This window comes from Chinchilla lanigera, unplaced genomic scaffold, assembly GCF_000276665.1.
Source record: "Chinchilla lanigera isolate Chin_1 unplaced genomic scaffold, ChiLan1.0 scaffold00076, whole genome shotgun sequence".
In the NCBI taxonomy this organism is placed as follows: Eukaryota; Metazoa; Chordata; class Mammalia; order Rodentia; family Chinchillidae; genus Chinchilla; species Chinchilla lanigera.
This window is the reverse complement of record NW_004955477.1, coordinates 1765205-1781851: the sequence shown is the minus strand read 5'-3', so window position 1 is coordinate 1781851 and position 16647 is coordinate 1765205. Positions and strand designations below refer to the sequence as shown.

Sequence of the window (16647 nt, the reverse complement as noted above, 5' to 3'; positions counted from 1 at the left end):
TGAAGATACCAATATGTAATACAACATGCGTTGTTAATTTCCTACCACTTTGTAACTCTGTATTGTCTGTACTGTTCTTTTGCTGTTTGTAAAAGATTGTCTGTCTGCTAATGTTTTCCTCCTTTTATTTTTAAAATAAAAAAAAGTGGAGCCACATTACCTGTTCTCCTCTGAGGGTTCAAGTTTACCTCATTAGAGCACAGTTTCCCTTACTCTAGAGTGCAAAAGGAGGCACCTCTGTATGCCCTCTCTTTTTGACAAGCCTTCCTCTGTTAGGCTGAATCCCCTTCATTCCTGGGAACAGCTATATCAAAGAGATGGTGGGTGATGACCAGAGATGTCATCACTCTCATGCCTGTGCTACATGCCACTGTACTGTGTTCTTTAACTCTTGAAACATCAAACTCCCTTCTGGAGGCCCAGAGAGGTAAGGACATTAGCCCAAGGCCACAGTGGAGGGCTGGAGATGTGATGCGGCCCCAGGAAGGCACATGCCACAGCCACACTGCTAGCCACTTAGCTACATCTCACTCGGAGAGCCATCAGACCGTTTCCTGTCACTGTGCATGGGCATGGTGTCCTGTGAAGACCCTAATAAGTGCAAGCTCTGGCTTCCTAGATGGAAGTTATGGGTCTAGACCACTGGTTTTCAACCAGAGATGATTCTGGTCCTCAGGGGACATCTGGCAATATCTGGAGACATTTTTAGTTATCAAAACTGGGAGGTTGAGGGAGAAGAGAGGTCCTCTGAGCATCCAGCCAGAGAAGCTGCTGAGCATCCTGCAATTCTTGGGGCAGCCTCTCTGCAAAGAACCATCTGTGCACAAAACAACGGTGTTGAAGTCTAGTGGACAGTTTTGATGGAAGAATAGATGGCTCTACTCTGCCCTGGTCAGGCTCATCCAGGGACCTGCAGCTCTAGGTATGATGTTTCAAAGTTAGACACAGGGCCACTAGGTCTCCCCAGAAGGAGTAGCATGCCACAGGTGACAATGGAAAGCAGTGAGCTATGGTATCCAAGGAAGCAGAGAGGGGACTGGCTGAGGTGAGGCCAGGCTCATTGTGAGCACATCTACAGAGAGCTGGGAAGCAGAGGACATTGTTGTGGGCTGCAGAGGGCAAAACCTGGAGTGGTGCGCTGAAGCCTCAGTGGAACAGACTTCACCTCAGTGTAGACAAATAAGGAAAGCAAGAGGACTGCCCCCAGCGGGCCCCTCCCTGCTCGGCCATGCGTGGCACTGGAGAGCAGGGAGGTAGGGAGTGCGCTTTTGGCCCCTGCAGCTGAAAATGCTGGTAGTACTGAGACTCGTGTGTGTGTGTGTGTGTGTGTGTGTGTGTGTGTGTGTGTGTGTGTGTAAGAAAGAGAGAGAGGAGAGAGGAGAGAGAGGAGAGATTGATTCTGCACAGATCCCACTTTCCAGACTCAATGAAAGCTTCCCCTTCTACCTCCTAAGAGTTTCAAACTTTCTTTTTTACCACCGACTGGCTAGAGTATCAAATCTCTTTGGATACAAAGTTGTAGGATTGTTCTTTCCACTTCCAGTCTGTAAAATACATTGGGTGATATGTTTTTCTTTTTTTTCTAGGTGAAATTGATGCAGGGGAACTGCCAGAGCCAGCGCAGGCAAGCTTGAGGATGGCATAACCTGGAAGCCAGTGGACAGCAGCCTCGGCTATCTCTGGGGCTGCCACTCTGGAGAGACAATGACACGTTCACAGCATCTGGCCTAATGGTAGGAGCCTGTAGTCACAGGAGAGGCAGCCACACCTGGCTAAGCACAGGTGTGCTTGCTCCCTGTTCCTGTGTGAGAGGCAGGTGGCCCTGCAGTGGATCACAGGGGCAGGGTCATGCAGCACTCCGTGAGCAGCAGGAGTCCAGGCACTAAATGATGCTTTCCTCTGCCTTTTCTCCACATTTTCTTTTTTTATTTTTTTGAGGCAGTGTTTCACCATGCAGTTTAGGATGACCTCGAACTCACTTTGTAGCCCGGGCTAGCCTTGAACTCACAAAGATCCTCCTGCCTCAGCCTCTCCAGTGCTGGGATTACAAGAGTGTACCACCATGCCTGGCTCACATTTCCTTTCTGTTAGGTCCTCTGGGGGTTTGGGCCTGGGATACAGCATTAGAATGATGAGATTCAGAAATGGAATAGAAGACAGTCCCAACCTCTTGGTTTTGATTCTAACCCAAAAGAATTGAGGCTAAGGAGAACAGTATGGAGGTTCCTCAAGAAACCAAAAATAGATCTACCATATGATCCAGCTGCCTCACTTCTGGTATGTTAGCAAAGTAATGAAATTGGCATAGCAAAGACATACCTGCATATCCATGTTTATTACTGCACTGTTCACAATAGCTGACATGTGAAAACAACATTCCCATCAACAGCTAAATGGGTAAAGAAGATGTGGAGTATATACACAATGGAATATTATTCAACCATAAAAAGAATAATATCTTATTATTTGCAGCAAAATAGATGGAAGACATTATGTTGAGTAAAAAGTATAAAACACAGGACAAATACCACATGTTCTCTCTCACATACGGACCTTAAACAAATCAGTCATAATGTAGAATTGAGGTCAGTGAGGCTGGGAAGGGTGAGAGGAGGAAAAGTAGAAAGAGGTCAGATAATATGTACTGAAACACAGCGAGATAAAAATAATAAGGTCCAGTATTCTCCAGCACAACAAGATAACTGTAGTCCACAATAATTCATTATGTATTTTATGTATAATTAGGGGAGAGGAGCTCAAAGGCTTCAGACATGAAGTAATGATAAGGAGATAAAGACACTAATTACTTTGATTTAACTACTATGTATTATATTGTATTGAAATATCATGAGGTTACTCATAAACACATACAGTCATTATGTGTGAACCAAAATGTTTTTAATTTTTAAGGAGATGGAAATGTTAACTATCCCAATCTGATCATTACGCATTGTATACATGTGTCGAATTATCACACTAGATCCCATAACTATGTACAAGTCAAATAGTAATAAAGAATTGGAGGCTAAAAAGGAAAACTACACACGCTTCCTTTCATGGGTCTTGGTAAATTCATTCTCGTCCCCCCTGCACCTTTGGGAAATGCATGTGGCCAAGCGAAGTTTCAGCTACTGAAAGGTCAGGAGCCCTGCTTTGTTCTCCAAAGCCCCGCCCCCATACCTGCAGCTCAGCTCACCTGGTGATCACATAGGGGGCAAAGCACACGAGGAAGGTCCCTATGAAGGTGCTGATCTTCTTGGTGGCGCGCTGCCGCCTCCGCTTCTGTTCCTCCAGACAGCGTTCTCGCACACTGCGAGTGAAAGAGGGGACATGGTGACTCACAGGCAGCCTGGACTGGTCACGGTGAGGTACTATTGGTAAACACAGGCGGTGGCCTCTGCTTAGAAACTTGGCAAAGGAGCCAGAGACCTGGGGTCAAGTGTGGGCTATAGCTGTGTGATCCTGGGCAAAGTGTGTGACATTGCTAAGATGCAAGGTCATCCTCTGTAGTACAATACTGTATGTTACATATTTTATTTATTTGCTTTCTTATATATAATGTAATGAAATGTCAGAAAGGTGCTGTTTAGAGAATTAAATGCATCAAGCACACAGATGCATGAAATGCGTTCAATATATAAAGTACATGAAGCAATTAGCAATTGGGTTTAAGTACAAATAAATATTGACTCTTACTATTGCTACTTACATTGTTCACTAATCACCTGTTACATACCAGCTCCAGAGAGCTGCTCTTTCCAAGTTATAGTATCTCTAGTTCTTGTCTTTATTGTAAGTCAGTCCTGCCAGATGCCTTCTACAAGCCAAGTGGGTTTTACCTGCTGTGTTTTACAGTGACAACAAGGAGCTGAAGACTGTTCTGCTGTAAGGGAACAATTTGCTGGACTGTCAAGTGGAGACGGGATTTGAACTGTGTCCTATTTCACCAGGGGCAGCCTTGGGTCTGTGCATACAGAGTGGCATGCATGGGGCTCCCTTTATATGCATTGTCAGCCTTGTTTCTTCTAGCCCAAAGCCTCAACCCTGCCTCAAGCTAGAGACACAGCATTACAGGGTCACTGAAGCAGAATCAGTTAATTCCTCCAGAGACCAAGCTCTGAGAAGCGGAGTGGCTACCATGTCCTTGTGGAATTGGGGACACAACTTGAAAGACTGAATCAGGAGCCACCAATGTTTGTTCTCGCTCCACGCGCTTGAGGACCTTTCCACCACTGTCAGTTGAGTGTCAGCTGAGCGCAGTGGCTCTTTTAATGCACCATGTGCTGGGGCAGAGGAAGGCATGCGCAACAGCTGCTCTGCCCACTGTCACAGGCAAGGAGCACAGAAAAGTGGCCGTGGAAAGCCAAGCCCCGCTCAAGGCTTCACATGCTTCAGCTCAAGAAGCCCGATATAGGCATGTGTTTTTACAGTGGATGTTCTGAATAATTCACTGGGGAAGACTGCAGGCACAGTTGCCCAGGAAGTGCAGATAACTTGGCACAGCCTGGCTTGGATGGAAGTGACCTGCTCCAAAAATAGGCTGGTCCGCTCTCCAAAAACAAGCCATGGGAGAGGATCCACGAGGCAGATCCATGTACATTGTTAATGAAGGGCAGCCTCCCCTTCCTTCCAGAAGAGCCGTCCTTTTAATGCATTATCAGAACTTTTCTCACTCAAATTTCCTATCACTAATGGATAAGTCTATGTTATTCTGGATTGAAGGATCTTGAAATTCTTGCAGATATTTTTCCTTTGACTTTTGCTTTTCCAGCATTTTATAGAGTTGGGAACTGAAGTTGAACTTGGTACAAACAAGTTTCAGAGTAGCTGAAAATATATTGCTCACAAAATTACTACTTAACTTCTAATGATTAATATTAAGAATAATCCACATTTTCTAGGTGTCTAATATGTACCGTGTTAACTCCTGTGATGGGGGCTCACATACACTGGTTTATTTGATAGCACAAGGCCTCTATGAGCTAGGGATTGATATCATTATGGTCCCCACTTTTCAGAAGAGGACACTGGGGCCAAGAGCAATCAAGTAACTTCCCAAGATTGCACACTTCGTAAGTAGTGTCAGTAGGGTGAGTAGTTTGTCCCAGTGGTCCCTATTTTAGCACTGAATGTCCTGTATCTTAATGATTCACAGGGAATGATTCTGACTGCAAAAGGGAAATTCCCCCATCTGAGACCCAGAACAGTTGTTCACGCTGGGTGGTGGCAGGATCTGAACCCAGGCTAGTGACTCTGGAATTTGGGCATCAGTTCTCAACTTTTCTGTGGGATCACATTTCCTAGAGAGTCACTAGGGCATCACTGCATCCAGAAAATTAGAAGAATACAGCCAGTGGCATGGTGGGGACAGAGTAGTGGCCTTGTCTAAGCTCATATAGCAAGGGCTGGGCTTAAATTCCCTGGGTTTCCAGTTACACTTGGGAGTCTACAAATGTTTTCTCCCAAAGTTCTCTGGGTGGTATGACACATACAAGGTACAGAGAGGGAGGGGAGGACTAAAGCCTTCCCCTGACAAATAACTGTCCCTGTGATGAACAGTCATTCTAGTTATAGCTACTGTGAAGTTCTCCTAAGACAATAAGAAGTCAAGTTCAGAAAGGTTGAGGAACTTTCCCAAGAGTGAAACAGCTCTGGCTTAGGTGTTCTAAGCTCTGCCCTCAGAGTTGTGTGGCTTCAGGGATGTTGCACAATCCTCTGAACCTGATTCCTCTTTTATCCAAGGGAAACTTCCCAATAGCTACAGCTAGGGCTCCACTGATCACAGGGACAGACTCTTATTGGGTACAGACATAACTCACCAGCTTCCAGGACTGTGGGGGCTGAGACACTATCCCAGGTCCCCTTACTAGGGACTGGGTCCCTTGGTGAGAACACAGTGTTCCCTCAGGGGTGGCAGTCCCTTGTGACCGTACCAAATAATCCTCTCTGTAACATGAGGAATATCTAAAAATGGGTGTTGGTGAAGGCTTTGGGGGGTTTTCAGAAGAACAAGAATCATTTCAGTGTCTCTGAACAAAGAAATGGACCCTGTGCAGGCTGGGGTGACAGGTGTCACTCCTGCAGGCTGTAAAAATGACAGGGACGAACTGCCTTTGCTTGGACAAGGCCATGTGCAGCAGGGGAAGATAAAGCAGCAAAGTACTGTGCTCCACATGGCTTCTTCTAGTGGTTCTTAGAACCACTGTCCAAGGTTCTACATTTCCTGTCTTACACTCAGAATACACTTAGTGTGTGTTGTACTATGTAGCTAATGAACTCTCCTTACAAAAAAAAAAAACAAAAAAAAACAAAAAAAAAACTATTATGACTTGGTCACTTTAAAGTAATCTTTGCAAAAGAGATGATAACAAGCAAGAAATATGTTCTAAAATAGATTTGTTAAAGTGAATTTTAAAAACCTTTTGACTATCAGACAAAGCAAGGATTGCCATTGGACCTGAGGCCGTGAAGAATTCCCAGTGGACTGGTTGCCCATCTTGGTTGGTAGCCTGGTGATTAAGCATAAACAGCCCAAACCACATGTCTGGGCTTAAGTGCAGAAATCATCACTTAATTACTGTGTGGCCTTAGGGAAGTTATATAGTCTCTCTGTGCATTAGCTTGTCTATAAAATGAGGATGATCAGAGTATCTACCCCATAGGGGTATACTTACAATAACTGAGTTAATGTATGAAAAGTACCGAGAGTGCTTAGCAGTTAAACACTCAATAATGATTATTCTTCATTTGATGTGTATTTATTGAACAACTGTGAACTGTGTTCCAGCTCTGCCTGAACTCCTAATCCACAGAGCTCCCTCCACCATTGGAAGTTCATCCTGCCTGTGCATTTATGGGAGGTGGCTGTAGCCAGGGCCTGTGTCAGGAGTCCAGTGAGAAGGAGCTGCCAGTCAGGTGGCCTGACATTGAATCCTGACTTTAGGGTGGGTTCTGTAACCCACTCTGGGCCTCCATGGACCTGTGGATGCTGTTTCCTGCCTGGCAGACTGGAGCACAGAGCAGGTGTGTAGAGCACATACTGTGTCTGGGGGCGTGTTTTTTCTCTGCAGTCACATAGGTGAGTGGTCTGCCCATCTACCCTCTGCAGCTCACAGGTAGAGAGACTGAGGCTTGAGGGACAGGGGACTTTCACATCCAACAGCGGGGTATAGGTGGGATTGGCTTCCAGTCACTGACTCCCAGCCCGGTGCTCCTAGTCTTGAGCTGCATGGTTCTTTCCTGCATGCCCTGCCTTGCTCTAACTGCTTGCCATGTGAGCACTAAGCAGTGGCAGGCAGTGGGTGAGAAGGCAAAGTGGGCCCAGGCTGCAGGGGAAGCAGCAGGACCCCCGGTTCTGATCACTGCTTAAGCACGTGTGAGACGGTGCACCTGTGCTCAGAGTGATGGCATAAGAAAGCCACGGGCACCTGCTGTCTGCTCTCCCCCACCATAGCTTTGCAGATCTGAGCTCCCTGAAGTGCTGCAGCCCTGTGAGCTGCTATTGTACTTACTTGCCACTGAAGATGCTGAGGACCAGCAATGTTTAGGACATGCTCAAGGTTGCACCGGGAGCTCAGAACTGAACCAGGCCTCATTTTAGGTCTCCTTGCCCAGGTTTTAGGGTGTTTATCCCAATCCCACTACTGCTCATAAAATCACCTAGTGCTGAGCATTCCACAAACCCCTAAGTCTGGTGGTGCACCTGAATTTCTTGAGCTCTTGAGCAAAATCTGAGGTACAGAGTGAGAAGCCCAAAGCTCTCCAAAGGCAACCTGGCCAGTGTGTGTTTGTGGGGTTGGTATGCGGTGAGTGGTGTGGTGGGCATCAGGGTATGTCTTGAAGCTGTTCAGGACAAAGAATTTCTTGAGACAGAAGGAGACAGGCTGTCCAGCATTGTGACACTTGGGATTGAAGAGATGCTCCCTGTCAGCCTTTGGTAATTGGGCAAAAGGGAGGGTGATCGTGGAAATGTCTGAGAAGTCAGTAAATGAGGTGATCTCTGATAAAACCTTCCATCCACAGACACTTTCCTGCCTCCCCAGTGGGTCCATATCCTGAATGGTCCCAGATGACTGTTGTCCACCCAGAGAACAAACTTGAATCTTCACAGTGGCTCTCATTCATTTTCTAACTATTAAGACAAGGGAAAAGCTTGTCCTTAAAATAAGAGATTGGTGCTGGGAAGAGCTGTGTGTTACAGATGAGGATATTGGTGTGAGCTGTCCTGCCCTCAGATCTAATGAGAGTGGTCATTGCCTGGGCCTTGCACACTAAGAGGTCCACCTGTCTCTTTGTGAAATGAACAGTTCACAGGGCTAAGGGATCTCCCCACCCATAGTCCATGCCTTCCATTCTGGCCCAAAGTGCCTAGAATATGGAATTTTTTGCCAAATGCTTTGATCTTGCTTCCAAACTATGCTCCTCTATCTCTTCTGGTCCCATCATGTGCTTGGCTAGAGGACAGAAAGGGTGGTGTTTGTGAGCCACACATGTACATGGCACATGGGCAGGCACCCTGCAATGTGCACCTGTGCAGGGGAGGCCCCTGCACTACTGGTAGAGCCGGGATAGGGAGGGGAGGCAGGCAGGCCGGCTCAGCTCTTCCCACCAAGTTCTAGGCTCTGAGGCTTCCAGGAGCCTGAGGATTCTAAATCCAAACCCAGCCTCTCAGCTTCTTATTTTTGCTGAGGTATAAAGATATAGCATATTTCATTATAGCTTGTAAACTTAATTTAATACATAGTCTTTTTGAGATTTTATTTGCCCCATCTAAAAATCCTGGGAAGTGAATCTGGGCTTGAGCAACTTTCTAAAATCTGCTAAATTGGGCAAAGGCCCCTTCCTAAGGTTTCCCAGTTCCATCATCTGTAAAGTCAAGGGCACAGTGAAGTTCTGTCTACTATGCCACAATTCTGCCACTGTCCAGATCCAGGCTTTGTAGACATGGCTCATTCTACATCTAGGAGACTCTGGGAGGCCCAGCAGACCTGGGGAATACCTACAGGAAGTACCTGTTCAGCTCAGGATACTCCTGGCTTGAGTCCTCTTTAGGGACCCTGCTTCTATGCAATCATTAACCTAAGCCAGTGAGCCTGACCCTGGGATGAACTGGAAAGAGCACAGTACCTGCATCCAGACCCGGCCCCACATGCTCAGCCATCCCTGCAGCACCAGGTGGAGGTCTGGTTATCACTGTCTAGACAGCACTGGTTAGGGAGCACTGTGCAGCAGGCACTGAGGAGGTAGAGGGTCAGGTGTGCACTGGACACTGGAAACTCCCATTGACTTTATCAGTGTTCTAATTGAGAAACCACCACTGAAAGATAGGAGTGTGGGACTACTTATTGCATGACTCAGTGCATTAGATACCTGTCAGGAACAACAGATAAAGGCCATGCTGGGCCTTGCAGAGCTCAAAAAAGGTCCCTTTTAGTTAAGTCCAGAAGGTCTTTAGGGTGGTGGCTTAGAAAAACTCCAGTGAGCCAGGGTTTCGTCTGCTGCCCTGGGTATCCAGAGAAAGAAGCATGGATTTTGCAGACCCAAGACTGACACTCAGAGACCACAGAGACTCTTAGCACCAAATTGGGTAAGAGGCCCAGTGCCTGATGGTGGAGGCACCCAGGCAGCCCTAGAACTAGTGCTGCAGTTTCTTCTTTGTATGGAGGAAGCTAGAGGTAAACAGGACAGAAGCAGATGGACTGCCTAGATGTCCCCTTCTGTGCAGCCCATCCCTGTGCTCTTGCTATGGGGGTAAGCCTCCTGGGGCAGGTTTGTGTTCACTAAAGGTCCTTCTATTTCATAACATCAGGGAGCTGAGGTGGGGCCTGTGTAGCCAGCCAGGACAATCCCTGCTCAGTAGCCCTTCTGTTTTCCAACAAGGCTGCCTAGAGAACCCAGGGCACTAGAAACAGGGACTCCTCAAAAGATCCTGTGCTTAGAAGAGGTCAAGCTCCCCACCCCCCACAGAGAAGCAAGGGGCTGGATGCAAACAGAGAAGCTGCCTCTGTTTCCAAGATGTTCAGAGACTTTTCCTGCAGACAGGGAGAGGGATTTGCAAGAGTAGAGCTGGTCTTCCACCCTAACTGGGCTGAAAAGGAGCCACTTGCTCTCCTGTCCTGGAAGTTGAAGAGCTGGGTAAGGGTAGGAATTTATGCTGGTCTAAATGAGAACTGGTTTCTTTTTCAGCGTGATCTCCCCTCCATTGTGAGACTCATGGCAAGGCTCACTCAAGTCCAGAAGTTGACATTTGCATGTATCTTCCAAGAGCAGTCCTGGCCCCATACCCAGGGTAAAGAGTGATGGGAAGGGAGATTGCTCTGTAACTGTGGTTGCAAAATATTTCCTTAAACCCCTCTGAACTGTGCACAGACACGGGCAGTGAGAGCTGGTGCGAGTGCATTTGTGTGTGACTCTGTGAGAGTGGTTTTGTGTGTAAAGAGACTGCTCCAGCGTGTAATCAGGAACAATGGACACAGGCATTCATACCCTGTTTGCAAGCATGGTAAAGTTCAAGCACTGCTTGTTATTGTTGAAGGCAGGAAAATCTCAGTGAGGTGTCTTTGCTAAGATAGACACTTCCAGCCTGGCCCCTTGGTCCTAAAGGGAGCCCTGCATACCCTAGGGTAGGACTGAGCTCGCTCCACTGCCCCAAGCCTCCCTAGGTTCCAGGGCTCTGCTCACAGAAGGGCCCCAGGCTTGCCACATCCCCAGTGGTCTCTCTGCCTGCCTCACTCATCCATCCAGCCATCTGATGCTAAAGCCTTAGCTAGAGTCCCAGGCTGCAGAAAAGGAGCCTGCTTTGTGTGGTTGTAAGGCGGCAGACACACTGCCAGCACTTTCTGTCTTTGCTTCACTATTCTCATGAGGAAAGCTGAGGTGAGCTCAGGACAGCTCAAGTTTCTCTGTCTTTTACCAAGGTATTCTTGAGCATGGTAGGGGTTTCTTGCAGGTACTTGTGCTGCCCACCTTCTCCCTAACAGAGACAGCAACCAGTGAGGATGGAGGTGGGTGTGCAGGTTCAGTCCCAGAAGCCTTGTGGGGTGCCCTCCTGTGGAGCCTCAGGGCTCCAAGTCCAAAAGACACTGGGCAGTGCTCTCAGCAGAGCAGGAAAACCCTCACACCCTTAGAGCCCACTAGAGGGGTAAGAGCAGCCTACTTCCATCTGGCACACACGGGGTGGGAGACAGGCAGCCAGACATCAGAGAGAGGAAAGATGCAGAGGAGCCGAACACTCCATCTGAAGAGCTCTTAAGGGCTTCCTAAGCCTCCAGGCTCCTCTCAATGCCAGATTCAAACCGTTTAAAGACTGTAAAGGGAACAAAGCCCACTGCTTTCCTATGTATCACTTTAAAGTGAAAACTACAGACACAAGGAAATCCAAGCAAGTTTTGGCTCCGCTTTTTACCCAGATGCTTCTGAAAGTGCTGTGTGGGTCACGTCATCCACATTTTCTGTGGCCCTGTTTTGTGGACGTTCTAGCCAGCTAGGAGACCCCAGCACTGGTTACTGCCCTCGCCCTTGTTTTCCATAGAGAAGCAAGGATGTGGGGACCTCCCACTCCCACCAAAACCTGCCCCGTGCACAGTGAGCGCAGCCTCACCTGGGATGGATGTCCACCAGGAGCACGAGCGTCTGCATAGTGATCACGTCGATGCGCTTGCAATGGAAGCGGGCCACCTTGAGCACCTTGAGGTACGTGAAGCAGAGCACGACGAACGACAGCAGGAAGCTGAGCGTGTGGAAGGCGCCCGTGAAGACGGCAAAGCGCAGGCGCTCATCAGGCCGCCGGCTGCACAGCGTGCAGGATGCATACAGCTGGTGGAAGCCGAGCCAGGACAGGGCGAGAGCGGCCGCCGGAAAGGTGAGCGCGTGCAGCCACGTGTAAGCCACCATGAGTGCGGCGTCGCGGAGGCGCATCTTGGTGCGGTAGCTCAGCGGGAAGACCACGGCCACCCAGCGGTCGATGCTGAGCGCGGCCATACTGAGCATAGAGTTGGCAGCCAGAAAGGTGTCGAGGAAGGCGGCCAGGCGGCACATGCGGTCACCGGCCGGCTGCCGCTGCGCCACGACGCCGGCCAGCGTGAGCGGCATGTTGACCACGGTGCACAGCAGGTTGCCGCACGTGAGGTTGAGGGTGAAGAGCGCTGGCGCTTGGCGGCGGAGGTCAGCGCTGTGCAGCAAGCAGAGCAGCACCAGCGCATTGGACAGCAGCGAGACGCCCATCGTGCCCACTAGCAGCCCGGCCAGGCCCGCGTCCCACGAGTTCATGGTGCGCGCCCGCCGCCGGCGCTCAGGGTCCGCAACCGCGCGCCGCCATGGCGCAGCCCGCGGCCGGCTCAGCCCCTCGGCGGCGCTGCCACCCGGCGACCCCCGGCCCCTCCTGACATGGCTCCCCGGAGGGCGCGCAGCCACCCTGGAGCCCCGCGCCGCCTCCCGGGCAGACGCCCGGGTGAAGTCACCTCGGAGCCCCGCGCCACCTCCCGGGCGAGCACCTGGACTCCCCGCTAAGACCCAGACCCCCGCTCCACCTCCGCCAAGCGCTAGAGCGCACTGCTGAACCTGCAGCCTTCAGGGCTCTGGGGTCCTTGATGGCAGGCGCCTGCGGTCCTGCTCCGCCTCCGCCTCTGCCTCTGCTTGCGCCTGTCCTCGCACAGTTCTGAGCTCAGTCTTCTCCGCACATCCTCCTGCTCTCTGCCTTTTCCGTCCCTCCCTCTCGCTCCGCTCTTCTTGCTTGCTTTTTCCTTCAGCTCCTTCTCTCTCTCTCTCTCTCTCTCTCTCTCTCTCTGCTGTTCTCTCCGTCTGTCTCTCCCACCCCCAATTTTCTTCTCTCCTCTTGTTTTCCCCCCTCCTCTTCTCTTGCTCTCTGGAAACTGGCTGCTTCACTCACGGAAATCCCCCTTGATGAGCTTGCGGACACGCACACGCTGACACACACACGTATACACACACACTGACACACTTGGAGGGAACCAGCTCGGGAGGCTTCCGTGCAGGGTGATTGGCTCCCTGTGGCTCCTCCTCCCCCTTTCTCTTCCCCTCTCCCCCGAGAGTGTCAAAGACAGACTGAGTCAAGAAGCTCTGACTGGGAAAAGGGAGAGATGCCTGAGCACCTTTACACCTTCGTGCCACCTACCCCAGCCCAAACAACAGCTTGGCCAGAACTTGACCCCCCCCAGGGGCGTTCTAGCCTATTAGTCCTAGGGAGGAGCTTCCCAGGGATACCTCTGCTTCCTCTCTGAGTTGAGCTGGGAGTTTAGGTAGACTCCTTTGACAGAGAAAGGAAGGAGCCCATGTCTCTCTGTCTTGCATGGCCATCGTCCCTGATGTCTTCCAAGACCTCCCCAGCCTGCCCCAGGGCAGCTGCTGTGCTGATTCAGCCCTCAGATCTTCCCATCACTATCGCTCTCTAGCCAGAGCTTCAACCGCATCCTCAGACCTGCCAGGGGGAGACAGAGGCGCACTGGACTTCCCTAGGGCATCCTCTCAGTCAGGAGAGGCTGACCCCTAGTGCTCCTGGCTGGGCAGGCCTGTCTGTGCTCCCACACAATCAGATACGTGCTAGAATTAGGTGCTCAAGCATTATTTGTGGAGTCAGAGTATCATTCGCTCTATGTGGGGACACCACTGGGTCTTTGAATCTCACATTTTAATGTTTATTAGCATCACTTAGGGAACCTGGAATGCTAGTTAAAGATTTGGATTTCCCAGTGTTTCCAAATCAGATGGTCTGGGATTTTGCATTTTTTCATGAAGTCCTCGGGTGGTTTTTATGAGAATCATCATGACCATACTGTGAGGACTACACTCAATGGAAAGTGACCAGGTAAGGCAACCAGATGGCTAAGCACCACCAAGGCAACCCTCCTAATGTCCTGGCCTGAAAGTACTCTCTGAAGGGTCACAAGAAGAAGGTAAATTTTTAACTAGTATTCTCATAGCATGCTGGAATTTATAAAACACGTGTAAACATTTCCACAATTTATATAATCCTTGCAACAATAGCAAGAAGAGCTTATCACTTTGCATATCTTAGAGACGAAAGCACTGAAGCTCAGAAAGGGTGACAGTGTTGGTAATGGAGGAAGCCAGCAGCCCTAGTTCCACAGACTGGCCCCATTGGGATGGTGAGAGGACTGATCTCTATAATGGCAGGGTCCTCGGCTTCCTTGGCTTCATAGAAAGCTCACATTCTAACATGGTGTTAGACACCACCAGTGACGTCACAGTCATTGATTAAGGAAGATGCATGGCCTGTCCAGGTCTTGACACAGTCCCTGTTCCCCTTCCATAAAAGGACTCAGGAACCCAACCCACTGACCAGGACCAAAGCGCCTGGCGTATGCCTACCTAAGAAACACTGTGGCCAGATCTGCACAGCATGCTTCTTGGAGCGGGAGAAAAGTCAGCAGTGATGGAATGGTGATGACAGCATTAACATGAGTCATTAAATGCTGTAACTAGGCCCTGAGGGAGGTTTAACAACAGGAAGACAGAGAGGCACATGTCACTGTCAATCCTTGTGGCAACTCTGCAGTGTAAATATCATGACTCCTTCTTGACAAATGAAGGAGCTAAGATCCCAAAAGTCCAATAGTTTATTCAAGGTCACCCCAAGTAGGCATCAATAGATAGAATAAAATGAATTGATTATGAATCTACAACTATTGGACACTAAAGCCCACATTTTCCCACTGTGCCTCTATCTTTATTGCACACATGTGCTCAAATACACACACACACACACACACACACACGCACACACACATACACCAAGAGTTTGGTAATTTCAGTGGTATTTTCCATAACTGTCTTTAGAAAGAGATGAAATATTGATACACACTCAACAGGAACTAGAATGGCCCCAATGCCCCAAGAGAGGTCCCATAGCAGTGCTGTGAATACAGAGAACACACTGCTTTGGGGAGTCAAAGGGCTCTGATCTTCACGTTGAGATGTAGGGTCAAGCACTTGACATTCCATGTGGAAAAATGTGCCAGAGAAAAATACCTAAGGACTGAAGCCCAGTACCTCACAGAATTGTGGTTCTGAAGCAGAAGGTGGACCTGCAGGAAGGAAGGGTAGTGGCAAGCCCAGAATACTCAGATCAAGCCCGAGGATATGATGGAAGCATTCATCCTGATGGCACATCCCTCCCCACCAGCCTTACCATGTGAGCCCTGCAACTGCTTTCAATTTTCAAAACATTCATACAACTGCTGCCTCCTATGACCTCTATAAAACCTAAAGGTCCTAGAGTGAGCCTAGATGCTCTTGGTGTACAGATAAGGACACCAAGACTCTGGTGGGGATTTCTGTTGTTGTTGTTCTTTGCATAAGAACCTGTGGCTCATTAGGAGGTGACCAGTCCTGACTCACTACCCAGTGCTCTCTCTGCTCCACCATTAGATCAGGCTGGTGGTCCCTCCTCAGGCAGGCTGTTTATGAACACCACCTTAGCCCAGCCCTCAAGCTGGGTAAGAATCAATTGAATGGTCCCTCAGCAGGCCATCACATTTCTGGCTTGCTTGTCCATTATCAGAGGGAAAATTTGACTCACTAGACAGGGCCTTTGCCATTCCTGAATCTCTGTGGCTGTCTCAGCCCCTGTAGGCCAGCTATGAAACTTAACACTTAGCCAGAGGGAAGAGGGAGCCAACTGCCTGGCAGTCTCAGCTGTCAATCTCTTGGAAGAAGATAATTCTCCACTGTCTGATGGAATCCAGAATGCATTTATCCAAGACTTGCTAAGATCCAGACACCCTACTTGCCTTATTTAATTTTCATGGTACCCATATACCCAAGACACTGCAATTGCCACCATCAAACAAAAAAGGAAAGAGGTTCAAAGAGGTTAATTAGCATCCCAAGGGCCCAGAACTGGTGAGAGAAGTGAGGTGGACCCAGGTTTATGTGTTTAATCACTGACTGTAATCTGATTCCATATTTGGTTGCCTGGCTTCCCCTAATGAAGCTCAATTAACAACCACCCCCACTCTTCTCTGCTCTACCTCTCTTCTCAAACTAGATGCTTGGGCTGGAAGCCAGCTAGCTAGGTAGTACAGGAACTCAGTGTCTCTCTGAGAGTGCACTGTGGGCCAGACCTTCTGCTAGGCACTTCATTTTCCCATGTATGGTTTGTGGTATAATGGTTACCAACAGTTTTGGATTGGATGGCATACACTTGTAGCAAGGAATCTTGCTTATGGTCTGTCAGATGTGCTGGTTTAGATCTGAGATGAAACTATAGATCTTTCCCCCTAGTCTGGGACTCTGTCTCCTACACCACAATAGCCCTGTGGCAGGTTAAAGGGAATGAATTGCCATCCAGCTAGAGTCTACCTAGTCCAGATGTGGAGCTTTTTCTCTCCACTGAGTTCACATGTACATAAAGCCAACTTTGCCTTAGAAATCCATTAAACCTGCCTGTGGTACAGTGGCTTCTTTATTTGCAACTCAAACCCACTCCATGAGCAGAGAAGTGTGTAACTGATCTTCCTGACTATTACACTCTGAGGCACTGGACCGATTCACAAACAGCAGCTTCTTTGAGTTTGTGCTGACTTCTAAAAATGTCTGCCTTTGTTCATTTCCTGTCTCTGGGCTGCAGTGGAGCCAGTGGAGCTTGTCTCATATCTTCAGGATGAGAGC

At 49.0% G+C, this 16647-nt stretch overlaps 1 protein-coding gene across 1 annotated transcript in view; it reads right to left on the bottom strand.

Moving 5' to 3' along the window:
* Positions 1–12267, bottom strand: part of Gpr26 (G protein-coupled receptor 26) — a 20254-nt gene extending 7987 nt beyond the window's left edge. The window contains exons 1-2 of the mRNA XM_005401962.2: positions 11600–12267; positions 3197–3310 (exon numbers count right to left, since the gene is read on the bottom strand). Coding sequence (XP_005402019.1) covers positions 3197–3310; positions 11600–12267 — 782 coding nt within the window. The remainder of the gene's footprint in view (positions 1–3196; positions 3311–11599) is intronic.
* Positions 12268–16647: the final 4380 nt, after the last annotated feature.